Source organism: Emys orbicularis, chromosome 2 (assembly GCF_028017835.1).
Source record: "Emys orbicularis isolate rEmyOrb1 chromosome 2, rEmyOrb1.hap1, whole genome shotgun sequence".
NCBI lineage: Eukaryota > Metazoa > Chordata > Testudines > Emydidae > Emys > Emys orbicularis.
This window is the reverse complement of record NC_088684.1, coordinates 248,919,636-248,947,217: the sequence shown is the minus strand read 5'-3', so window position 1 is coordinate 248,947,217 and position 27,582 is coordinate 248,919,636. Positions and strand designations below refer to the sequence as shown.

Genomic DNA, 27,582 nt, shown 5'->3' with positions numbered 1-27,582 from the left:
GCCGGGACCCGCCCTGCATGCGCAGGGCCGAGCCGGTAAGCGGGGAGCCGTCCCGGGGTCGGTATCGGCCTACCAAGGGGGGTCGGTCTGTCCAGCGGGGCTGTCGGGGCAGAGCCCGGGGAGGCCCCTGTCGGCGGCAGCGGGGGCTCAGGCTGTGTCTGTAACCCAGGCAGCTGGCTAGAGGCTGGGCATGGCGCGGGCAGGCACAGACCCGTTAGCGAGCAGGTGCCTGGCTCGCCCCTCTCCGGCGAGCGAGAGGCTGTTTCCCGTCTTCGCTCCTCAGCGCCTGTGCGAGGAGGGCGGGCGAAGTGAATCCCCCTAGAGCCGGCAGAGTCCCGTTCCGCAGGCCCAGCCCAGATCCCTCCTGGCTGGGAGTCCCAGCCCTTAGCATTGATCAGGTTCAATGAAACAGCATTAGGCATTTATGGGGAGGGGAATTTATTGCCAAGAGAAGGGTGCCAGATTTTTGGCCGGTGGAAGAGAGGTTTCTACTAAGATTTTTCCTCTAAAAATGGGATTATGGTATGGATGGCTATAGGCTTTTTATTTCCATAGTTTTAGGTTTTGAAAGCAATTTTAAAATAAATGTGTCTCAAAATTACTTAATTCTAATTCTTTGTATTTATACTAGCTATGAATGTATTTTTGTTCAGATACCAACATTTCCTTAGAAAAAAATAGTCTGATAAATTTTCTTCATTATCAGCTGAAACTCATTGATTCACACTAATGAGACCCATTGCAGATGAACAAATTTTGTGAGTTAATGAGTAGGACCCTACCAAATTCATGGTCCATTTTGGTCAATTTCACAGTCACAGGATTTTCAAAATCATAAATTTCATGATTTCAGCTATTTAAACCTGTAATTTAATGGTGGTGTAATTGTAGGGATCCTGACCAAAAAAGGACTTGTGAGATGGTTACAAGCTTATTGTAGGGGGGGTTGCAGTACTGCTACCCTTACTTCTGCGCTGCTGCTGGCAGCAATACTTCCTTCAGAGCTACACAGTTGGAGAGTGGTGGAGCCCAACTCTGAAGGCAGCGCTGCCGCCTGCAGCAGCGCAGAAGTAAGGTTGGCATGATATGGTATTGCTACCCTTACTTCTGCCTGCAGAGCTGGGCTCTCAGTCAGCAGCCACCACTCTCCGGCCGCCCAGTTCCGAAAGCCGCACTGGAGAAGGAAAGGTGACGTGGTATGGTATTAACATCCTTACTTCTGCCCTCTGCTGGCGGGGCCCTGACTTCAGAGCTGGGCTACTGGCCAATAGCTGCCACTCTCCGGCTGCCCAGTTCTGAAGACAGTGCAGAAGTATGGGAAGCAATACTGCAATCCCCGCTAAAATAACCTTGTGACCCCCCCCCCACAAGTCCCTTTTGGGTCAGGACCCCCAATTTGAGAAACGCTAATCTCCCCCATGAAATCTGTATAGTATAGGGGGAAAGCACACAAAAGACCAGATTTCACAGTCCATGATGCGTTTTTCATGGCCATGAATTTGGTAGGGCCCTGTTAATGAGTGAACACACATGGTTGAATTGCTTGTTTTGATGTCGTTTTTAATTTTAATATATTATACTTCTATGTATACAGTACTGTAGTTTCTTAAAATAATGAGATTTTGTTAATACAAAACCTAACTACATTTTATCAAATCTTTACTTAAAAATGAGATCATTCTGTTTGTCATTGCTTTGGTGTTAGCAGCATGGCAGTATTGATCAATTTCATTCTGAAGTATGCAACTCTTAAGGAGTATTTATCTTAGTTGTTGTTGTTTTTTTGTTTTTTTAACTACACTACATGCGGTAGAATTAACCCTAGAGAGAACCTAGTTGTGTATGTAATGTGTTTCCATTTAATTAAATGGACAAAGTCAACTTAAGACAATCTTTTAACTATTGCTAGTAACACTTAAATTTTATTTTTTTTAAATGTAAATAAAAATAAAATATATGCATTTATAAAATATCTAGGCTCAAGGTACCTATGCTATAAATTAAAAATACACAAAATAATACAAAGGAAATAGCCACGAGCATAAATGACAATTTTAAAAATCCAGATTACTTGTGACTTTTTATATTCTTCTTTTAGTTCTTATATTTCTTTCAGTTCAGAGAAAGGAAGTCAGTTAATTATCTTGTACTTTGCTTACAGGCCTCAATCATGTTTTGCGTGGGCAGAGTCCAAAACCTTCACAGAGTTCTATTGACGGGTATGGCTGTGTAGAACATGTTTCAGGGCGGCAGCCATACTGTGTATCACCATAGTGCTATTATGTTTGGGTTTCAAACAAGGCAGGAGAATGCCTCTGTTCTTAAAAATATTTTTCTAAAATTTGAATAAATTCTGTAAATTTTTATGGATTGGGGGTTTTATAAAAGCTCGTCTTTACACAACTTAAGTTTTGGACCAAATTTAAGGTGACAGTCTTCCTTTAAACTGTGACAACACTTTTAAAACACTAAGGAGGCAGTCAGTCCCATTGACTTGAATGGGACTGCTCGCATGAGTAAAGTTATGTGTGTATAAGTATTTGCAGGAATGTTCCTAAAGTTGTAATGAGGTACAAAATTGAATATGGCCTTAGGCCACTGTAGTTTATCAACCCTTTAATTCTTGTCTGGTTTAAAGAAGAACAAGAAGTAAGGTAGCACTAGTGGGTGCAAACTGGAGACTTTTGCTACTCCACAGATTCTGCACTTGTCTTGGCACGGCTCTACTTCTTAATGACTATCTGAATAAATCATTTTGCAGAGAAGTAATTAAATAAAGAATATGGGTGTGAGGGCTGGTTATTAAGTATCTGAGAGCTGATCTTTTTTTTTTTTCTTTATATAATTTGATCTGCTCTGGTCAGATACTGTAATGTAATGCAAAAAAAGTGTTTAAAAAAACACTTCTTCCTTTTGTTTTGCTGGCAAGTAAAAACATTTTTCACTCACTTCACATCTTAACATTATATAAAAATAAATTCCAAAATATAGCCTATAAATATGCATAAACAGTCTCCTATACATTAATTTCTCTAAGACTGTTTAGTGTCGTCAGAATCAATATACAACAAACTATTTAAATGGTTGGGAGGATATTTTAAATTGTATATCAAGAATGGGGGCTCCATTGCTGAATTTTTCAAAAATGTTGTCCCCCCCAAAATAATACTTTTACTCTTCTGGAATACTGCCAAAATATACACTAGTGGTTTCCAGGCATGATTGATATTTTTCAGAAAAACATATTGTGACGTTGTGCAGTCTACATGGTTTTATAAAAACATAATAAGTGAATATAATGTAACTGGGATAATTTTATAAAAAATTTGATAATAAGTGACTATAATGCAAATGGGATATGCTTTGTGCAAAAGGTCTCTTGTAAGGTATCATTACAAAGCTCATAAGCTACTGAGTGTGATCATCCTATTTGTAGAAATGTACCACTCTTGTATCTAAAACTAGAAATATAAAATGTAACTCTGAGGGCCTATTGTAATTATGTAAAGTGTGGGCCATTAATGATGGTTTGGAATCTTGATGACTCCCATTGTCTGCAGATGGCTGTTTACCTGTGAGTCTCCCTGTATATGTGTGTGCTGGCAAGTGAGTAATGAAGTCTTGCAGTGACATGTGATCATGTCACCTGAACTGGAATCCATCTTTAACCTGGTGCTTTTCCAGTGAGGGGAGGGGGTGGGAACCCAGAGGAACAAAGGGTTCCCGCCTTATGCAAAAGATATATAAAGGGGTGGAAGAGAAGAGAGAGAGAGAGGAGCCATCATGGAGAATCCCCTAGATAACACCTAAGCTGGAACAAAAGCTGTACCAGGGGAAAGAATTGTGCCCAGGCCTGGAAGGTGTCCAGTCTGAGAAAAACTTACTGAAGCATCTCTGAGGGTGAGATTATCTGTATTTAGTTTGATTAGGCATAGATTTGCGCATTTTATTTTATTTTGCTTGTAACTTACTTTGTTCTGTCTGTTACTACTTTGAACCACTTAAATCCTACTGTCTGTATTTAATAAAATCACTTTTTATTTAGTAATTTACTCAGAGTATGTATTAATACCTGGGGGAGCAAACAACTGTGCATATCTCTCTATCAGTGTTATAGAGGGCGAACAATTTACGAGTTTGCCCTGCATAAGCTTTATGCAGGGTAAAACGGATTTATCTGGGTTTAGACCCCATTGGGAGTTGGGCATCTGAGTGCTAAAGACAAGCACACTCCTGTGAGCTGGTTTTCAGGTAAACTTGCAGCTTTGGGACAAGTGATTCAGACCCTGAGTCTTTGTTAGAGCAGATTGGAGTGTCAGGCTCAGCAAAACAGGGTGCTGGAGTCCTGAGCTGGCAGGGAAAACAGAAGCAGGGGTAGTCTTTGCACATTGGGTGGCAGCTCCCAAGGGGGTTTCTGTGATCCAACCCGTCACACATATATTGGAAACATTAAGTAGCGGAAAATGTATTTTATGACATTTTTCTTTTAAGGCACTTACTGATGCCAAACATAGAGTTCTTAATATTCCATTTAAATATTTGACTGTAACTTAGTACTAAAATAGCTTAAAAATTACAAAAAATCATTCTGAAATGATATAGTGCTCCGGCAAGTAAAATTAATAATGATTGTTAAAACAGAACACTTAAATTGCATGGTAAAGAGGCAACTAATATTAAATGTGAAAGAGGTGAAGTGTGTGTTCTTTTGTGAAGGCCTGCAGTTGTTCCATATGACTATGAACTTTTTTTTTTTAAGACCTAAGTTTTGGAGGCCACACTTTATCCTGGCACTCTCATTGTCTGTCTTGCCAGTTTTGAGGCGCTCTCTGGTAGCAGATGGGGGCCATCCAGAAAGAAGCACTATAGCCAATATTTTAATACAATGAACAGTTGCAGTGTTACAGTTTATTTGTGTAAATCCTATAAGTTTGATTATTAGAGGGCATTTAGCTCAACTCTTCTTGCCTTCTGTGTTGAGATTAATAACAGATCAGATTATAATAGTAGCACTATAAATCAAGTCATTGTCTTTTCACAGCTGTAAGTCACAGGGGGTACTATAATGTGGCTTGTACCACCCTGATATTTAAGGAGGAGATATGATAGTAAAAATAGTTCCCACTATAGTACTCTACCTTGATCCAAGTGAAGGCTGCCTTAATCAGAATAAGCATCATATGTTGGGACCTATAATCTCGACATCATACTTTTCCATATTACAGATGAGAGCAGCTGCAGTCAGTGCTATGATATGCAAATTTGGTGCAGCTGTCAAACTTCTGCAGAATGATCAGTGTGGCCCTCAGTTGGGGAACTCCTGCTGTAGTTTGTGCATAAAGGCTCCATAATCACTTGATTTAAAATATAGTAATATGTTGCAATTTGGAGTAATTTCAGCATAGTTTAGTGTGTGTGTATATATGTGTGTGTGTGTATGTGTATATATATATATTGTGACGTTGTGCAGTCTACATGGTTTTATAAAAACATGATAATAAGTGAATATAATGTAACTGGGATAGTTTTATAAAAAATTTGATAATAAGTGACTATAATGCAAATGGGATATGCTTTGTGCAAAAGGTCTCTTGTAAGGTATCATTACAAAGCTCATAAGCTACTGAGTGTGATCATCCTATTTGTAGAAATGTACCACTCTTGTATCTAAAACTAGAAATATAAAATGTAACTCTGAGGGCCTATTGTAATTATGTAAAGTGTGGGCCATTAATGATGGTTTGGAATCTTGATGACTCCCATTGTCTGCAGATGGCTGTTTACCTGTGAGTCTCCCTGTATATGTGTGTGCTGGCAAGTGAGTAATGAAGTCTTGCAGTGACATGTGATCATGTCACCTGAACTGGAATCCATCTTTAACCTGGTGCTTTTCCAGTGAGGGGAGGGGGTGGAAACCCAGAGGGACAAAGGGTTCCCGCCTTATGCAAAAGATATATAAAGGGGTGGAAGAGAACAGAGAGGGAGAGAAGCCATCATGAAGAATCCCCTAGCTATCACCTGAGCTGGAACAAGAGCTGTACCAGGGGAAAGAATTGTGCCCAGGCCTGGAAGGTGTCCAGTCTGAGAAAAAGCTTACTGAAGCATCTCTGAGGGTGAGATTATCTGTATTCAGTTTGATTAGGCATAGATTTGCGCATTTTATTTTATTTTGCTTGTGACTTACTTTGTTCTGTCTGTTACTACTTTGAACCACTTAAATCCTACTGTCTGTATTTAATAAAATCACTTTTTATTTAGTAATTTACTCAGAGTATGTATTAATACCTGGGGGAGCAAACAACTGTGCATATCTCTCTATCAGTGTTATAGAGGGCGAACAATTTATGAGTTTGCCCTGCATAAACTTTATGCAGGGTAAAACGGATTTATCTGGGTTTAGACCCCATTGGGAGTTGGGCATCTGAGTGCTAAAGACAAGCACACTGCTGTGAGCTGTTTTCAGGTAAACTTGCAGCTTTGGGACAAGTGATTCAGACCCTGGGTCTGTGTTGAAGTGGACTGGAGTGTCTAATTCAGCAAGACAGGGTGCTGGAGTCCTGAGCTGGCAGGGAAAACAGAAGCAGGGGTAGTCTTTGCACATCGGGTGGCAGCTGCCAAGGGGGTTTCTGTGATCCAACCCGTCACAGTGTAATATGTTGCAATTTGGAGTAATTTCAGCATAGTTTAGTGTGTGTGTATATATATGTGTGTGTGTGTGTGTGTGTATATATATATATATATATATGAATTTTAATAATTAAAGTGCTTGTTTCGTGATCTGAAGCAATAAATAAGTATTAAAGCTATAATGGTGGAGGCATAGAATATAGTCTAGGGATTAATGACTGCTGTGGTGAGTTGGAGTGAATGTTCCAGCTAATCAGTAACAGTTAGGAAATCCCCAACTCAGAGGTCCTCATTGCAGTTATAAGCTTAATAGAATGCTTTTTTTTTCTAATTCATCTCAAGTTGTGCACTGCAAATGCATTTTTGTTTTCAGTTTCACTTCTTTCCTAGCAGTTAATGACCAATACAGTCTTGAAGTTTGTGATACTTCAAGTAGCTGTCTAATTAGTTTGGCAGGAACCCAGTAAAAAAACAAAAATATAAAACATACTTTGTTTTCTATCACTCTACATACTTTAAGTGGTGTAAATTGCTGGTTCTGGAAGCTGGGAAATAGTGCCACCCCGTATGACTAATAACTTATAGTTTGCATTCACAGAAGAAATATTATTTTATTAGCTTTTTCTAATATATCTTTTATGTTCATTTGTCTGAATTCTAACATTAATTTCTCCTCATAGCCCTTTTATTGGAAAAAAATGGCAGGCTGTTGTGTACAGTTGTTCGTTCTTACAAAAATTTTAGCTCCTGGTGTAGAATCTGATGTTTAGTGATATTTTTATTTTTTTTAGAACTCTATTTTCCCATCTAGTTGACCCAAGGTACAAGGAGTTGAAGTTGCTTGTACAAGATCATAGTAAATGGCTCACATAGACCCCCAATCCTTCCAAGAGTTGCACACGTGCCTAACTTTATACACATGCGTAAACCCAATGATGTCAATGGGACTCCTCCAATTGTAAGCTCTTTGGGGCACGCAGTGTCTTTGTGTGCTGTACAAACACAGCAAATCGCAGTGGGGTCATGGTCCATAACTAGACACCCAGGCACTAGTAATGCAAATAATAACAATAATAGTTGTGTGAAAGTTTTTGCAGGATCAGGTCAGGATTTGACCTCAAGAACCATTCTGCATTCTGCTTCTCTAATCGATTGTGTACAAAGAGTAATTATAGCCCTTCTGTAGATCAAATGTATTGCAGACAACAGAACAATCATTTGAAATGCCGCTTTACTGTAATGTAAACAATGTGACATAGAACCACCCTTGCTGGGGCGTTGCTTGATGCCACGCATTTGCTGTACAGAGTTCTACATTTGCTTGGAAGTGAGTTGCTCATCCTTACAGATTGGAATGAGACTATAACACATTTAAAATTTTCCTTAGTTTGAAGTGAAGTCAAATCTGAGGTTAACTTCTTAAAAAAACTAGGGGGTTCCATAAATTGTTGTTCTGTACACTAAGCTTATTGCACGCAATAGAGGCTCCTTGCATTCCTCCATACCCCATCACAAGCTCTCTGCATGCCACCTTTCCATCCTCTGTGTTTCAGGTATTCCCTGCAATCCCTTCCTCATGCTAGTCACTCTGTGTCCCCTATTCCCCCTCCATTGTGTGTGTTTGAGTTTTTTAATACCTAGAACTCACTTTTGGGAGAAAAATCTTTTTTAAAGATTTGACTGTGAATTAAGAGCTGTTAAGATTGACTTGCACATTTGGGTCATCCAAGAAATTCTCAAGCATGTAGCAAAACCAGAAAACCATATTTCTAAGAAATGGGGTGTGTGTGGGTGGGAGATTCAAGTCTGGAGGAAGGGAGTAAGGAAATCTTTCAGGGTGCCTTTACAGATCCCAAAAAGCAGAACAATACTCAAACAATATTTTACACTGAAATTCTACACTTACATGTATGTACAAGGACTTCTAACAGTGCTTCTCAAAGTCAGGCCGCCGCTTGTTCAGGGAAAGCCCCTGGCGGTCCGGGCCGGTTTGTTTACCTGCCACGTCTGCAGGTTCGGCCGATCGTGGCTCCCAATGGCCGCTCCAGGCCAGTGGGGGCTGCGGGAAGCGGCGCGGGCTGAGGATGTGCTGGCCAACCTTCCCGCAGCCCACATTGGCCTGGAGCGGCGAACCACAGCCAGTGGAAGCCGCGATCGGCCGAACCTGCGGACGCGGCAGATAAACAAACCGGCCCGGACTGCCAGGGGCTTTCCCTGAACAAGCGGCGGACCGGCTTTGAGAAGCACTTCTCTAGAACATATTGAGGTTTAACCTCCCGTTGATTGTATCTAAATCCTATGCACTAATTTTAATGGGAATTACTGTATGTGGTTGTGACGGGTTGGATCACAGAAACCCCCTTGGGAGCTGCCACCCAATGTGCAAAGACTACCCCTGCTCCTGTTTTCCCTGCCAGCTCAGGATTCCAGCACCCTGTCTTGCTGAGCCAGACACTCCAGTCTGCTCTAACCAAGACTCAGGGTCTGAATCACTTGTCCCAAAGCTGCAAGTTTACCTGAAAACCAGCTCACCGGAGTGTGCTTGTCTTTAGCACTCAGATGCCCAACTCCCAATGGGGTCTAAACCCAGATAAATCCGTTTTACCCTGCATAAAGCTTATGCAGGGCAAACTCATAAATTGTTCGCCCTCTATAACACTGATAGAGAGATATGCACAGTTGTTTGCTCCCTCAGGTATTAATACACACTCTGAGTAAATTACTAAATAAAAAGTGATTTTTATTAAATACAGACAGTAGGATTTAAGTGGTTCAAAGTAGTAACAGACAGAACAAAGTAAGTCACAAGCAAAATAAAATAAAATGCGCAAATCTATGCCTAATCAAACTAAATACAGATAATCTCACCCTCAGAGATGCTTCAGTACGTTTTTCTCAGACTAGACACCTTCCAGGCCTGGGCACAATTCTTTCCCCTGGTACAGCTTTTGTTCCAGCTTAGGTGTTATCTAGGGGATTCTCCATGATGGCTCCTCTCTCCCTCTCAGTTCTCTTCCACCCCTTTATATATCTTTTGCATAAGGCGGGAACCCTTTGTTCCTCTGGGTTCCCACCCCCTCCCCTCACTGGAAAAGCACCAGGTTAAAGATGGATTCCGGTTCAGGTGACATGATCACATGTCACTGCAAGACTTCATTACTCACTTGCCAGCACACACATATACAGGGAGACTCACAGGTAAACAGCCATCTGCAGACAATGGGAGTCATCAAGATTCCAAACCATCATTAATGGCCCACACTTTACATAATTACAATAGGCCCTCAGAGTTACATTTTATATTTCTAGTTTTAGATACAAGAGTGGTACATTTCTACAAATAGGATGATCACACTCAGTAGCTTATGAGCTTTGTAATGATACCTTACAAGAGACCTTTTGCACAAAGCATATCCCATTTGCATTATAGTCACTTATTATCAATTTTTTTATAAAACTATCCCAGTTACATTATATTCACTTATTATCATGTTTTTATAAAACCATGTAGACTGCACAACGTCACACCCTCCTCCTGAACTTACTGCCAGAGACTTGGACACTTAACCTGGCGGAGGCAGTATACCTAAAATTCGTTTTTGGGCTCCCCTATGGGGCAGACACTCCTGTGTCCCCCAAAAGGGAAAGAGACCCTGACCCAGCTGTAGGCTCACAGCTACCAGCTATGAGGGACCTTTCGCTGGCCAGCAAAATCCCCCCCCACTTTCACTCAGGTTGGGTTTGCTTCCAGCTAGAGTCCTTGGGGTTTGTTCCCACCGCAGCAGTCACCAGGACCCCAACTTCCAGCTCCAGGATACATGTCTCTGTGCACCTCTTCCACTCCATTACAGCCAGGTCATGCTTCTGGGTCTTAATTGCTTTGTCTCTTAAGTCCAGGTTGGTGGGCACCCTTTTCTTTTTCCAGGTCAGCCTTTTCCCAGGCAAATTGTACATCAGTTTCCATTTGTCTTCCCTTGAGACCACCACTCGATGAGCTGGGATACCACAGATAACACCCTCCTGCCAGAACAGGCACCCCTCCACTCCTGTCTTGCTAGGTTAGACACTCCAGTCAGCTTCAGCACAGACAGAGGTTGGGCCACACCCATCTGCAGTTCACTGAAACTGAGATGTACTCAGCTCAGGGGCTTCTTAGTTAACAGAGACATTCCCAGCGCCCATTGTTCAGTCTTTCTGGGCAATTTGCAACTTGTGTAGTTTTAGCTTCTTTTGATCTTCATTCTTACTTATTTTGCTTCCTTTTCTGTCCCTAATTCCCTTTCCCGAAATAAGCAAACAGAAAATAACAAACCAGTAACCACTTTGTCTGTTCTCCAGCCACCACACTTAAAACTCACTTAAAATCACTACCAGTATCTCAAAGCAATCAGCTGTGCACAGATCCTGCCGACTACGCCACTGTGACGGGTTGGATCACAGAAACCCCCTTGGGGGCTGCCACCCAATGTGCAAAGACTACCCCTGCTTCTGTTTTCCCTGCCAGCTCAGGATTCCAGCACCCTGTCTTGCTGAGCCAGACACTCCAGTCTGCTCTAACAAAGACTCAGGGTCTGGATCGCTTGTCCCAAAGCTGCAAGTTTACCTGAAAACCAGCTCACAGGAGTGTGCTTGTCTTTAGCACTCAGATGCCCAACTCCCAATGGGGTCTAAACCCAGATAAATCCGTTTTACCCTGCATAAAGTTTATGCAGGGCAAACTCATAAATTGTTCGCCCTCTATAACACTGATAGAGAGATATGCACAGTTGTTTGCTCCCCCAGGTATTAATACATACTCTGAGTAAATTACTAAATAAAAAGTGATTTTATTAAATACAGACAGTAGGATTTAAGTGGTTCAAAGTAGTAACAGACAGAACAAAGTAAGTCACAAGCAAAATAAAATAAAATGCGCAAATCTATGCCTAATCAAACTAAATACAGATAATCTCACCCTCAGAGATGCTTCAGTAAGTTTTTCTCAGACTGGACACTTTCCAGGCCTGGGCACAATTCTTTCCCCTGGTACAGCTTTTGTTCCAGCTTAGGTGTTATCTAGGGGATTCTCCATGATGGCTCCTCTCCCCCTCTCAGTTCTCTTCCACCCCTTTATATATCTTTTGCATAAGGCGGGAACCCTTTGTTCCTCTGGGTTCCCACCCCCTCCCCTCACTGGAAAAGCACCAGGTTAAAGATGGATTCCAGTTCAGGTGACATGATCACATGTCACTGCAAGACTTCATTACTCACTTGCCAGCACACACATATACAGGGAGACTCACAGGTAAACAGCCATCTGCAGACAATGGGAGTCATCAAGATTCCAAACCATCATTAATGGCCCACACTTTACATAATTACAATAGGCCCTCAGAGTTACATTTTATATTTCTAGTTTTAGATACAAGAGTGGTACATTTCTACAAATAGGATGATCACACTCAGTAGATTATGAGCTTTGTAATGATACCTTACAAGAGACCTTTTGCACAAAGCATATCCCATTTGCATTATAGTCACTTATTATCAAATTTTTTATAAAACTATCCCAGTTACATTATATTCACTTATTATCATGTTTTTATAAAACCATGTAGACTGCACAACGTCTACAATTATTTGTGAATAAAAATGGTGATACAATTATTTGTGAATAAAAATAATCTCTCTTGCTTGGTTTTAGGAATTCTAGTTATGTTTGTATATAAATGTCATGTCCCAATGGGTTTTTTAGACTTTAAAAGCTCTTTTCATAAAGAAATTGATATTCAAGTCAATCCTGCAAAGAATTAAGCACATGTAAATCTACTAGCTGAATTTCAGCAGAAGCTTTAAGGTGTTGGTTTTGTCTTATAAAAACTCATTTTGTGGTTTACTGGCTGTTTGAGAGATTGCTTCTCTCCCTATGCATACTGTCTCAGATGCCCAAGCTAACAACCCTCTATTTAAAATATGAGGAAGCGGAAAACAGGGTTTTTCTCAGGGTTGGCTCCTTGACTTTAGAGTTTACTTTTCATTGGGCTGCTCTACACTGGGGGGGGGAGGGGGGAGAGGTCAATCTAAGATACGTCGACTTCAGCTACGCTATTCACGTAGCTGAAGTTGCGTATCTTAGATCGACTTACCTCCCGTCCTCACGGCGCGGGATTGATGGCTGCGTCTCCCCCGTCGACTTCGCTTCCGCCTCTTGCCCTGGTGGAGTTCCGGAGTCGACGGGGAGCGCATTCGGGGATCGATTTATCACGTCTAGACAAGACACGATAAATCGATCCCCTATAGATGGACGGCGGGTAGCGAAGACGTACCCATTGTCCCATCAGAGCCTGGATTTGGTGACTTTCAGGACATCCCACATCTGTCTGTTTCTCGGAGGGGTGGGGGGGACAAGACATTGATAGAAAAATGCACAGATAAGATCTAGTTCATTCTGGGATTGGGAGTATTTTTAGTTTTTTTTTATCTGTTTGACATTTTTTTATGATTATTATTACTGTTTGTGTCCTTAACTCTTGTAATATTCAAACTTGTTAGGAGCAGTTGGGGGAAAATGTAAATAAAAGGGGATGTGTGTCTCTACACACACTACTTTTTTGTCTTTCGAATATCCTCTTCTATGTTTATATAAAATGCTTCCCCTTCTGTATTCCTTTATATACAAAGGAATAAATATTGGTTCTAATCTTGCTGCTCTTAGTCACCCAGGACTCCAGTTCAAGTAATGTGAGTTCTGCATGAATGAGGGTTCTAGAATCAGGCCCTGGGTTTGCCATTTGACTTCTTTTTCATACTCCCCTATATGTCCCTTACTTAGCTTAGAAAAACTTAATGTTACTTTCTTTCTTGACAGCATATTGCCTTCAGGAAATGGCCTCTTCTAAATCTTTGCTGAATCTTCTAACCTTCACATTTGGATCAACAATAGGATTTTTCACATGTTACATGCTATTTAGCATAGTGTTGGAAAAACAGGTTGAGATCCAACCTAATATTCTTCACAATGATCCCCATGGTGAACACTCAGAAGAAACTGGAAGTGATCAGCTGGAAGGACAAATGAACTTCAATGCTGATGCTGGGCAGCATCAAGGTATTTTTTTGTTTTGTACAATGTAAAAGGAGAGGAAACATTATGTTCCAATTTGACATTTTTCTTTCTTCATTGCTAGGTATTTATACACAAGTTTTTCTTATTACATGTGCACGCACACAATATAAAATCACGTAGGTTTCCCCTCCTAAGGCATTGAATGATTGTTTTTTCTTTACTAACTTGCATTTTCTAATAAGAGTGATTTTTTCAGAGAGCACAATACTTTCCAACAGTTGCATCCAGACTTGGAAATGGTTTAAAGTTTGGCTCCCGGAGCTTCTTAAGTGGTAAACTACAACAGATTTTTTTCTGCTCATTTGACACAATCACAGTACTTCATAGGCAGCTAGATTGCTTTTTAGTTTTACTTAAGCTAATTTAGCAGCATCTATAATTTGTGATTAAGCTTTTCAAATAAAAGTGAAACTTTAAAAGTAGCCCACTATTCTTTAAACCTGATCAGTCAAGCGGTCTACATTTTGGGAGGGGAAAAATGCTATAGACATTGGTGGTTTGAAGCATGTAGTATTTAACATCATTATATAAATAAAGTTCTGTGTAAGTTCAGAGTGTTTCACAAACATTAACTAAACCACCTCAGCCCTGTGAGGCAGATAAATACCTATTTTTCAGGTATTAAAACTGATGCATAGAAAAGTTAAATGACTTGCTCAAGGTTGTACAGATCTGTGACAGAAAAGAAAATAGAGCTAAAGATTCCTAGTTTTTAGCCCTTTGCTCTACCTACTAGATCTTCAAGGGGAGGTTGTCGCCCCCCCCCCCCCCCCCCCCCCCCCGTTTCATTTTAACACAGGCAACTTATATAATGGCGTGAGGCTGGGGTGGTCTGACTTTCATCGGGGAATTAAATGACGTAATCTCATAACCAAAAAATACATACCAGCCAATTGGTGGTGAAAAGGATAATTGGCAATCCAAAGCCATATTCATTCAGAAACAAATTAATTCTACTCTACTTTAATTTTGTTGTTCTCAGGCACTCAAAACAAACCATATTCATTTGCAGTTCCATGCACTTTTTTTCTTACAGTGGATATATTTTGTCAGAATGATTAACTGTAAAATTTAGAGCCTAAATCTTGTCTGCAACGGGACTACTTATGTAAGTAAGCTACTTGCTTATGTTAGGGTTTGCAGAGCCAGGCCACTAATGAGTAACTTAAAACTAAATATATTTAAACTGCAAAACACATACAAACCTGTTTGTTCTCTGAAATGTACACACTATTATAGTAAATTATTGTAAGGAAAATTGTCCTGATCTTGTATAAAGGTAAACAAACATTTTTAGGTCCCCATCCTGCACTCTGATCTGAACCTGAATCTCATAGACTTGCATGTAGTCTTTTGAAGGCAGTGGGGACACTATGGGCATGTCTGCACTACAGAATTACGTAGCCTTAGTTACATCATCATTCAGCTGCTGCAGTAATTAAATTGATTTTGCGTGTCCACATTAAGCTCCTTGTGTCAGTGTTGCGTGTCCTCAACAGGAGTTCTTGTACCGATTGTACTGTCAGCGTGAGTCATTGTGGGATGGCCTCTGAAAGCTAGTAACAGTTGATGAAAGCAACGCTGCGTCTACCCTGACACTGCATTGACCTAATTACATTGATTTTATGCCTCTCGTGGAGGTACAGTTATTAAGTCGGCATAGAGGGGCAGTGTAGACACTTACATAGTTAGGTCAACGTAAGCTGGCTTGAGTTGAACTAATTGTAGTGTAGACCATGCCTAGGTAGGCACAGGGGTGCATCTACTTGGGTCCAGTTGCAGAATTGGTGCATGAGTTTTTAAACCTTAAACCTATTTAAACCTTAAATAGGTGTAGACTTTTATCTGATTAAGTTGTCAGTGTATCTGGAAATGAAAAGTATTTCAGATACAGCAATAACGATTTTTATCACAGTATTGCAGAACCTATTTCTTGTCTCCTTTCAGTAAATAAAGATTTAATTTGGTTTCTGGGGACAAGTTGCCTTTTCTGGCTTACTTGCTGCTTTTAACTTGAAAACCAGTTTCAGTAGTTGGTGACAGTTATTTTAAAATAAATTTTTAATTATTAACATTTTAGGTATTAAAACTAAACATTTAAAAAAAAAATCTAATTTGCTCTTCACCATAAATATTTTTTTACTTAGCATGGACTGTTAAAAAAAAAATAGACTGACTGGCTTCAAATTTTTACATTTAGTCAGTTTTTTAAAAGGTTTTCATTAGCTTCGTTAGTCTACCAGAGAATTCTTTTAAATAAAATTGAGTTGAATTTTTTAAAATTCATGTAAGGTTTTGTAAAACCATGTTTGGTTTTTTTGTGAGAAGATCTTAATAGTATCCCTTTTACTTCTCTTGTAAAACTAAGTATTTGAAAATAATTTAAATTTTTTCATTCCTGAATTTAATTTTGGTCTTGCTGACTGAAGAAAATACAAAGACAAATGTTGGTCACCAAATATCAGGTAATGTAAATTGGGCTGTACAGGACTTGTCTTGTATTAAATATGACAGAAAAAAGTTGTCCAAAACAGAAGCCTCAACTGATGCACATCTATACTGGACTTCTTCCCATTCATCTCTCTGCACTTTCTTAATGGCTAACAACTTATTTTTTCTTAAGCATTGCTGAATCTTTTATATTGTACTTTTCCATTTGTGTTACTACTTAGCAAACACACTAACGTATCATGGAATTTCTTCCCCCCCTCCTTCCCCCTTTAGATGAGAACAAAAATATTGCAGAAGGACTGTATCAGAAGGTGAAAATACTTTGTTGGGTGATGACTGGGCCTCAGAATCTAGAGAAAAAAGCCAAGCATGTTAAAGCGACTTGGGCCCAGCGTTGCAATAAAATACTATTTATGAGCTCTGAGGAGAATAAAGACTTTCCAACTGTGGGACTAGAAACCAAAGAAGGCAGGGACCAACTGTACTGGAAAACTATTAAAGCCTTCCAGTATGTACATGACCATTATATTGACGATGCTGATTGGTTTATGAAAGCAGATGATGACACATATGTTATACTGGACAACTTGAGATGGCTTCTTTCAAAATACAATCCCGAACAAGCAATATACTTTGGAAGAAGGTTTAAGCCTTATGTGAAACAGGGCTACATGAGTGGAGGAGCAGGATATGTACTGAGCAAAGAAGCTCTAAGGAGATTTGTTAATGCATTTAAAACCAACAAATGTTCTCATAGCTCTTCTATTGAAGACCTAGCACTCGGAAAATGCATGGAGAATATTAATGTAGAAGCCGGAGATTCAAGGGACACAAGTGGTAAAGAAACTTTTCATCCCTTTGTGCCAGAACATCACTTAATCAGAGGATATCTACCTAGAACATTTTGGTACTGGAATTATAATTATTATCCTCCCATAGAGGTAAGGGGTTTTTTTTTGTTTGTTTGTTTGGTTTTTTTGTTTTTTTTTTTTAGAAAGGCTGTGTTCATTGTATGAAGTACATTTCTGAAGTTATCTTTTTATATATACAGTGATTATAGGCTATTTAACTGTCCATTATTAAAATGTTGTGGGAAAATAAAATGATTTTGTTGTGAGTGCCTTAGACAGATTTAAGGGTGGAATCATTATATATTCCATTTATGAATTAAAACTTGAAAGCAAGTACCGTACCTAGTGTACCATGAGAATAAGTTAATCTGAAATTACTTTTACTGTTCTAATGTTGTAAAAGATGGACTGGATGCTCCAGTAGGTCTCTTCTATCTAACTCTTGTGCTGTATGGAGAACTGGTTTATCACAGGATGTTGGCTTCTTCTTGTTTCCTGTTGCTAAATCACATTAAAAGGCAGCTAAAATACATAAATATTGTTCCCAATGTTACCTTTCCATGTCGACAATTACTGTAGTTGCAACTTATTATGCAATCATGAATGGGAGGGAATATGTGGTCCATGAGAAAATTTAAGGTGTGGTCCATGCTAGTGTGAGAATCCCTACAATGAATTTCCTTTTGTAATTTTAGAGGATACTACTTGCCTGTCAAAGTTGAGGGGAACATGAGAAGTTTGCAGTGAGTGCAAGTGGTGGAATTTGGCTTTTTAGCACCTCTTTTATTAAATTGCAATAACTGATTTTTTTTTTTTTTTTTTGTTAAAATCAAATTCTACCAATTTAAAACTGAATGTGAGGTCCTTATTGTTGACCTGATTTGCAGAGAAATGGAGACCTGTATCTCTCATTCTAATCAATGAGAGCTATAGTTCTTGAAAGTAATGAGAGCTGAAGGTACTCATATCAGAAAATCTGGTTTGTGTGTAATCTCTGCAAGAGCCTTATTAACAACCTAAAGGTAAGGTACACAGGACTGAAAAGGACCTCCTGTCACTGAGTCCATGCTATCACAGGCAACCCATCATATAATCTTGTTCATAAATTTATCAAGTTCCATCTTAAAACTAGTTAGATTTGTAAATCTAACAGCAGTGGTAACTTTATCTGTAAATGGAGTGGGAATTACACTAACACTGGGTGCTTTTGAAACAGTTCCTCTTGAAGTCAGTGGTGAAACTCCCATTTCATTTGGGAGCAGAATTAGGCCAACACTGAATACTGTTGAAATCCCACCTGTCTCGTAACCACCAAACCATTCTTGGTGTGTTCAAATGTAGCATGGTAGTGATAAAATGTGCCATTTAGTAAATGGAAGAAATCTTCTGTCCCACTTTTAAGAGACTGTCTTGATAGTACTTTTAGAGTAATATAATAGGACAGTAAAGATGAGATGCAAAAAATGACACTGGACCTTGCATTGTCCTGTCTTATTCCAAGAAGCAAATATTTAAAAAAGAGATGGTGGGTATGTTGTTCAAAGCTCAGTACAGTACTGTAGCCTCAGCTGATTTAGTCCCCATCCTTGATTAAGAAGGACCCTTTGAATTATTTGAACACAGTTGCCCCCTAAACTGGTTTTGAACATATCTAGCTGGTGTGTATAGGTCCAAACTGTGTGTCTAAGAATTGTGTTTAAAAAACAATATTCAGAAGACATACTTGCAACGAGTTTCGATAGTGAAATATATAAAATACGTACACATAATTACATTTAAGTCAATGGAATGGTCTCGCAGTGGAAATTGTGGAAGCAAGTTGCTTGGCATGTAAAAGTTAACTTTTTTAATGTGAGTGTTTACTCTGGTTTTAGTCCTCTTTAATTTTTCTATATCTGCATATTTTTAGTTAAATGTCAGGTACCTATAGTTTTGAGGGTGAGGGAAATATCTTTATAGACATTGTAATTCAGGGGTTTTTCAACCTTTTTTTTTTTTTTTTTTTCCCCCATTTGTGAACCTCTAAAAAATTTTGAATGGAGGTGCGGACTCCTTTGGAAATCTTAGACATAGTCTGTGGAGTCAAAAAAACACTGTTGTAAGTTAATATCCTTTTTTCTCTTGATAAATCTGGAAGATAATTTCATGCATGAGACTGCAATTAAAGGAGCATCCACTGATATCTGCCAAAATAGTTCTGCGTCCTTTGCCAGTCCTGCTGAATGTCTCATCTGGGTGCAGAAACTAGATCTGTTACCTTCAGCTTTGTGATTACTCATGTATTCATTTCTAATGAGTAAGGCTACGATTTAATCACGGGTATTTTTTAGTAAAAGTCATGGACAGGTCACGGGCAATAAACAAAAAATCATAGCCCATGACCTGTCCATGACTTTTACTAAAAATACCCATGATTGAATCTTGGGGGTGAGTGGGGGGAGCCACGCGGGCCTGCAGCAGTAACTGGTGGGGGAGGCCCGCTGCTGCTGCTCGGGCCACTGCTGGGGGGGGCCCGCTGCCAGGTGCCACCAGCTGCAGCTCCTCCCGCCGCCCTCGGGACCACTGCTCAGGCAGTCCCTGGGGCCGGCTGGCCCCCTCCAACAGCAGCCAGTGTGGCTGCCTGAGCAACAAGCTGCAGCCGGGCCCAGGGCCAGCTGCTTGGGCGGACCTGGGATCAGCCACACTGGCCACTGCAGAAGTCATGGAATCCATGACTTCCCCAACCTCCATGACAGACACGGAACCCTACTAATGAGCAGAGCTGCTAAGTTGTAAAACTTGTTTTTTGTAGGTGAGAAGTGCAAGTGTTTTCAAAAGCCTTGTTTCATGTAACGTGTAATGCATTAGACTTGATTTGTGTATCATGGCCAGCAGCCATACCACATCAAGTTGTTACCTCATATCTTACTAGCTAAATGGGGATGGGTTTGGATAAACTTCCAAGGAACATGTAGATGCTGTAGAATCCTAGAATATCAGGGTTGGAAGGGACCTCAGGAGGTCATCTAGTCCAACCCCCTGCTCAAAGCAGGACCGATCCCTAAATGGCCCCCTCAAGGATTGAGCTCACAACTCTGCATTTAGCAGGCCAATGCTCAAACCACTGAGCTATCCCTCTTACTCGTACTGCTTTAGCAGCATTGAGCCAGTAAACTAGCATGCTATCTGAAGGCACTTTGGAGGTGCTATTTTGGGATTATATATAAAACCTAGGTCTCGATTATCAATATTTTAACAATAAAACAGTGAAACTTCTAATAGTATTTTTTTTTAAAAACTGGTTAGCATTTGTAATTAAAGGTGCGGCGTGATCTGTAGGAATGACCATATGATTGGTTCTGAGGTTTACTATTAGCCCTGCCACTGGCTCTCACTAGATCTTGGGCAAATTTCTGTGTTTTTCTGCCTCCATTTCTCCATTTTGTAGAATTGGGGGCAATATTACCCGTATCTCCTGAGGGGGAGCAGGACTAATTAGTTGTGTGTTTATACACCATTTTAAACTATTGTATAAGGGGAGACTTCTCACAGACACAACGGGGAGTGAGACATCTAACTCTCTCCTGTGTTATTGAAAATCTCTCCCTAAATCACTAAGTGCTAAATTTTATTAGGCTTGAACCTCTGGTTAAAAACTAGTCTTGGTAATTTTATTTTGTTTGCTTTAAATGCTCCCTCAATTACAGTTAAAGGACCCAGTCTTTCATGCACATTGGAGTTCTGCTGGTGAATGATTTGTAGGACTGGCCTAAACTTTTAGTGTTTCAGTTGCAAGTGAATGAAAGCAGCCTGAAAAGTGCTTTGGATTGAAAGGTGTCAATAAATTCTATACTTTATTTCTGTAAATATCCATATGGAGTGAATATTTTGACATGTTTAGCTCCTTCTTAGTAATAACTAAAATATTTATGTAGTTGCAGCAGTTTCTGAACGGATAGCATATATGATGTATCTTTAAGTATTTACATTCTAAATCAGGAGGGATGGAGATACACTTCTACCCCGATATAACACGAATTCGGATATAACGCGGTAAAGCAGTGCTCCGGGGGTGGGGGGGTGGGAGGCACGGCTTGCTCCGGCGGATCAAAGCAAGTTCGATATAACGGTTTCACCTATAAGGTGGTAAGATTTTTTGGCTCCCGAGGACAGCGTTATATCGGGGTAGAGGTGTATATAAAAAACACACACACACTTACTTCTAGATCTAATTTCTTTAGAGTGCTTGGCAGTCAGTTCCCTTGTTAAAATACCTGGTCCATGCATGTAGGAGACAGGTGATTATCATGTTTTCAGTCTTTTAAAGTCTTTTTTATGGCAACTGTTGCCATGATCATGGAATAAAAAGGCATGACCGCCACTTAAGTTGCTGTTAATGGAATATGGTGTAAATGTGCTAACATTCTTCAGCAAATTAAAACAGATAATATTTAGGATCCAGTATTAAAAGATAGTATCTGGAAAACTGTTAGCTGCTTTCCAGGCTGAGTATTACAGTTAAAAAAAAAAAATAGAATTGCTTTACCATATCTAATCCAATCTTGTCTCCAATGGTGGCCAATTACAGATGCTTCAGCAATGGACAATTATGGAATAACCTACCAATAGGGAAGCTTCTCCCTGACTCCTGGTAGTTGGCTTATGGTCTGAAGCATGAGGGCTTACTTCCCTTATAAGTTATAACTAATATAACAGGGTGTTTTTTATCAACTGTAGAAATGCTGCCCTTTTTTTGGAAGCCTACTGAGTTCCTGGCTGAAAATTGATGATTGATTTCTTTGCCATTTTCTAATCCATAACAATGCTTTACCTCTCACTTCATGACTACTTAGTTTAGTTTATTGACTAGGCTCTTCAGAAGGACTTTGTCAAAGACTTTTTGAAAGTCCAAATAAATTTTTTGAAAGTCCACATGTTCTCCTGTATCCATTACTTTGTTGACATATTTAAAGAATTTCCTGACCAGATGTCATGCTTATTTGCCCCTGTCGTATTCAGGTAGGTGTACTCGTAGTAGTATTGTATAGCCTACGGGCTCATCCTGGGTCAGTACTCCATTGTGCTAGGTGATGTACAAGCACATATCTCTATCATTTCAACCAGTTCATCTGAAAATGAAATCTATGGGTCTCAACAATTTTAGGATCAACCCTAGCACTTTCCTAAAATGAAGAATAATAGATATGAGACTTGCTATATTCCAGTCCTCTAGCATAGTAATTTGATTTTAATCGGAGTTTGCATATTTTGAGCAGTTTAAGCACTTCATTCTTAAGTTGCTTCAAAAATCATAAATGAATATCTTCCATTCCTGGTGACTCATTACTATTTAATTTATCAGTGTGTCCCAGAACTTTCTCTTTGACAGCTCAATTTTGGACAATGTCATCTTCTACCTGATAAGAGTATCTCTTTTAGGCAGATCCCCCAAATCCACCTGGTAAGGACTGATCCAAAGAAAGAATGTAGTTTCTCTTCTGTGTTCTTATCCATATTAATTATTCCCTTTTATTCTGTTATCCCAGTAGACCTACTATTTCTCTCACAGGCGTCCTACTTTTAATATACTTATTTCCTTATTTTTGTCTTTTCTTTTTTCGTTAGCTGCTCTTCATATTCCCTTTTACGTTTTACATGCTGCAGCTTACTTTCTGCTTGAACTGGTTTTCCATTGTTTGAAGAATACCTGTTTCTTTCAAACTCTAGATCCCTGACATTTAACCATAGTGAAAGGCAGACTGTATTTCTACTTCCTTTCATTTGGCCTCTGTAACCATTACAGTATGCTTACATACTCCGCTCCCGTGCTGAGTTTAAGGATAGTAATTTCCTCACATTAGGGTCTCATTAACTAGCTTTGATTCATTTTTTTTAAAATTTCTGTGTCAAGTTTTTCGTATCACTTTTTTTTGTGTGCACAGTCTTTCCAGTGAGAGTTTGACTAGTTTGAACTAAGGCTGGTCAAAATGTAGGATGTAATTTGTAGAAACGACAATCCACTTCTTTTCTTCAAAATTTTGAAAATTTAATTGAAATTGCAAATTTTGGGGGAGGGGGGAAATTGAGCAGCTTTAGTTTAAATAGTGTGGTGGAAAAATTAGAGATTTAAGAAATTTGAGGGGTTATCTATTGTTGCTCACTATTTGCGTCCAAGCAGAAATCTATCAGAGTACCTTGCTAGCACCAGGTCTTTAAACAAAGTCCTTTAGCTCTTTTGGCTATTTCTGGCAAGGAGGGAGACTTGCAATTGAATTAGAACATGGGAAACCAAGTTGAAGGTGTCCTGGAGAATAGGTGAGGAAAATTGAAGGTAAGGAAAAGTGGATGGGGAGAAACGTGGATGAAGATTCTGGGAAGCAGAGTCCACACAGATCAGTTACTGCACAACATGTTAGTGAGTTTTAGAAATTACACCCTGGTTTGCTCTCTTGTACACCAGACATGCTCTTCGTCATGTTGTCACAGAAACTATCTAAAGCACATCAAGCATTCTTGAAAATCGTTAATTTCCATTTGGAGATGATGATCAAACAAAATAGTATACCAGGGTCTGAGTACTCTATTCCTGCAAAATTTAGGCTTTGAAATGTGTGAATTATTGATAAAGGTGAATTGTATGATAAAGTGAAGCCAAATATGTATTATTTACACTTTAGAGAGAATTATTTTTAACATTTTAAGCATATTTTTTAATGTCCTCTGAGTCTTTTGTTTGTTTCCCCCCCTATTTTTAGGGTCCTGGATGCTGCTCTGATCTGGCAATTTCATTCCACTATGTTGATTCCACAACTATGTACCAGTTGGAATACTTGATTTATCATCTCCGACCATATGGCTACCTATACAGGTACAATCCTGACTCACTCAAGAATCTAGAAAAGCAAATCAAAAGCAAAGCAATGGATAATGATGCCGAAAGCTCCTGAAACTGAATCAGACTTCTACCCAATAATAAGATGTGGAACAACGCACTGAAAGAAGTATCATGGAGTGAAAAGCAACTACATCTAGCTCAGACAGGACTCTGGAATTGCTAGTAGTAATTCATTTGAATTTTAAAAGTTCTGTGTTGAGGGTCTTCCTCTGTGACTGCAAACTACAGGTTTCATTGTGCAGTTCTTATTCGTGGGGATAGTGGGACTTTTCACATGTTAGGACTGCAGAATCAGGTCCTAAAGCTTTTATGTGATCTGTGAAATCTGTTGAGGTGGCTTTGTTACAAATTCTTCATGTTTATATTATTGTATTAAAACAAATGGATGGTGGTGAGGTTCAAGCACGATTATACAGTATTTTCTAGTCATTATTTTTCTTTTTGCCCCAGTTCCCATTATTTTGGATAAGTACTAATGTTAGAAATCCTGGGCTACATAGGTTCATCACTTTGAGATGGTGATGATACCGGAGAAATTTGACATGAAGTAACTTGGCTGAAAAGAGAGAGAAAAAAGTCTTCAAAACCACTCCTGCCTTAAAAACAGACTTTAAAATATTTGGTGTAATTAGTAATATTCTGCCTATTTAATGTCGAAATCTGAATTACTTCCCAAATGAAATGAACTTGTTACTCTTGGCCTCATCATAAACTTCCCCCAAGATACTACTATCTGTTCCACAAAACCACCACCCAGTTGGCTTGTGCTAATTGGCGAAAAGCCCAGGAATAGCAAGGCTATACATCTTGGAGTATGTTGAAGATGTGTGGAAACTTGCATACCTGCCCACTCTATGCCTCTTGGTGTGTACTCCTTGCTTGAATGGGCACAAAATTCATCCAAAAGCTTTTTAATGTACACATGATAGAAATAAACCCCTTATAAGTGCAATTTCCTCCCCTTGTATTCATTCTGTAAGCCAAAAAATGTTTGTGTGATAACACTACAGTCATACAATAAATACTTGTGGACAGCCAGGCGTTTATGCACTAGCGTACAGTAATTTCCAGATTCACCCAGTGCTACTATTAGTTTATTTCTGTTTAATTTACACATTGCTTTACTGTAGGTTTTTTTTTTGGGGGGGGGGGAGGAGGAGGAGGAGGGTTCTTTGTTTATGGAAGTGATCTGGCACCCAAAAAAGTACTATTTTAAATCACAGTGTAGGTTCTCCACTGTGTACTCTACTATGATTTTTTTGAATGTTCCCTACAAATTCAATTTTATTTGGCTGCAATATGTAGTTCCACCTCTCTCTGAGGGTTTTGTCTGGTTTATAGTGTGGCTTTTTTCTCTGCCTTCAGTTTAAGATTTTCATGTGTCATTTTAAATGCTCTTTATTGTCTGTCTTGTGAATGTGTTGCACAGTTATTCAGGTAAGCCAACCTGAATGCAAGGACCCTTTCAGAAAGTGCATTTATTTCATCCACTATGTGGCTATGGGGAGTAGCTCTATGCCTAATTAGCTAGAAAGGATCCACTTGTTATCTGTGAGACTGACACAGATTATCAATATATTAAAATGCAGTCAGAGGTTACACCAACTATAGATTTTTGCTCTTGTGATCAATATAGTATATACATCATTAACCCAATTTTATGTTCTGCCTAGCTTGACACATTGGCTGTCTTTGGTCCTCAGTTTCACAAAAGCCTCTTTATCACTTCTTTGCTGGTTTTCATCTTCATCATATTGGTGAGTTTGGCCAAAACCTTACTTCCCTTAGCCAGTGTTTTGATGAGGTCATATTACTGGTTGTAAATGGCTTTACTAAAATGGTTACCACTGTTCTCCTGAGGATGTTGCTAGAAAATTTTGGGAGACTCTGGAGTAGTATGTCTGACTTTGAGAGACACTAAACATTATTTGCCAACAAACATCATGACTGACTTATCTATTTTCTTCTGTTCTGTCTTGTGACATGATGCCAATAACCACAGTATCTCATGAATGTGAAGTAAACATAGCCACGTTTGCTGCTCCTCAGTGTCTGAACATGGGATGTATGTATTTATGTTCCCTAGTACCACTGATGTTATCATATAGTGATTGTTTAGTTATTTCATATTTAAATCTAAATATTTTGAGTATTTTTCACTAGCAGGATTGCCTCACACATAGGCTGGAAGGGGTAGGAGCTTTAATGTGTGCTGTGAATTGACCTATAGAACTCTTTAAGGTTTGAACCTGTTGGATGATTGAAAAGCTGTGCTTTTTATGAGAGACTATGCTGATGCTGGTCCAGAGGAGAATATTTATCATTTGTGTTTCAGCTGAACTGTAGAAGGTGATTAAGCTTAGCAAGGTATTCCCATGTGAAAGTCACTCATTAGACTAACACTGTATCTCATATCTGACCTAATCAATAGGATTGCTAAATCAATATGCTAAAAGCACTGACAGCTATAGTGATTAATATATTGTTCAGATTCTTGGCTAAACCATTTTCTTAACAGCTGATGGTGCATTTAATCTACATTTAACAAGTTGATGGTTTTGATTTTAAATTCTGTATACTCGGCCAATGTAAAAGACCTACTGAATTGTAAATCTATAGTTCCTCACTACCCTTCTCTTCCCTCACTCTCCTTCAACGTCACCCATTGACCTGTAACAAAAAAGGAACTTCTCAGCTTGTGGTGTAGGCAGCCAATGTTGTAGTGAATTGGGTAGGCTGTGTCTGAGAAATGCAAATACCCTTCTCCAATAAAGTGTTAGCAAGGATACTTCAGAAAGCATGTAGTACAGGGGTGGGCAAACTACAGCCTGGGGGCCACATCCAGCCCTTCAGACATTTTAATCCGGCCCTTGAGCTCCTGCTGGGGAGCGGGGTCCGCGCTCCGCGCATGCTGTGGCTCTGCATGGCTCCCAGAAGCAGCGGCATGTCCCCTCTCCGGCTCCTACGCATAGGGGCAGCCAGGAGGCTCCACATGCTGCCCCTGCCCCAAGCGCCACCCCTGCAGCTCCCATTGGCCGGGAACCGCTGCCAATAGGTGCTGCAGGGGCGGTGCCTGTGGACGGGGAAGCGTGCAGAGCCACCTGGCCGGGCCTCCATGTTGGAGCCGGAGGAGGGGACATGCCGCTACTTCCGGGAGCTGCTTGAGGTAAGCGCTGCCCGAAGACTGCACCCTGGACCCCTTCCTGCACCCCAACCCCCTGCTCTAGCCCTGATTCCCCTCCTGCCCTCTGAGCCCTTCGGTCCCAGCCCAGAGCACCCTCCTGTACCCCAAACCCCTTATCCCCACCCCAGAGCCTGCACCCCCAGCTGGAGCCCTCACTACCCCCCCCGCACCCCAACCCCCTGCCCCAGTCCAGAGCCCCCTCCCATACCCTGAACTCATTTCTGGCCCCACCCCAGAGCCCTCACCCTCTCCTGCACCCCAACCCCCAATTCCATGAGCATTCATGGCCTGCCATACAATTTCCATACCCAGATGTGGCCCTCAACCCAAAATGTTTGTCCACCCCTGATTTAGTATCTGGCTAAGAAGGCTTCTGTCTCTACCCTCCACCACATATGCCCAGAAAGGAGAACAGGAGGTTTTGCCTTCCAGTATCACTGATTGAGAAGTATTGACTTGACTTTATTGTAAATTTTTCTAAAACTGTGTT

The 27,582-nt window shown here is 40.0% G+C and overlaps 1 protein-coding gene across 1 annotated transcript; it reads left to right on the top strand.

Annotated features, from left to right (window-relative positions):
- Positions 1-24,947, top strand: C1GALT1 (core 1 synthase, glycoprotein-N-acetylgalactosamine 3-beta-galactosyltransferase 1). Its single transcript, XM_065398725.1, has 4 exons — positions 1-35; positions 13,475-13,714; positions 16,457-17,124; positions 23,769-24,947. The coding sequence occupies exons 2-4, from the start codon at positions 13,492-13,494 to the stop codon at positions 23,958-23,960; spliced, it is 1,083 nt and encodes a 360-aa protein (XP_065254797.1). The 5' UTR covers positions 1-35; positions 13,475-13,491; the 3' UTR covers positions 23,961-24,947.
- Positions 24,948-27,582: the final 2,635 nt, after the last annotated feature.

Excerpts from the sequence above, each read along its gene's own strand:
- C1GALT1 (XM_065398725.1), top strand. The coding sequence starts at position 13,492 with ATGGCCTCTTCTAAATCTTTGCTGAATCTTCTAACCTTCACATTTGGA. Across the intron at positions 13,715-16,456 it reads TGATGCTGGGCAGCATCAAG|ATGAGAACAAAAATATTGCA; the intron begins GTATTTTTTTGT and ends TTCCCCCTTTAG. Across the intron at positions 17,125-23,768 it reads ATTATTATCCTCCCATAGAG|GGTCCTGGATGCTGCTCTGA; the intron begins GTAAGGGGTTTT and ends CCCTATTTTTAG.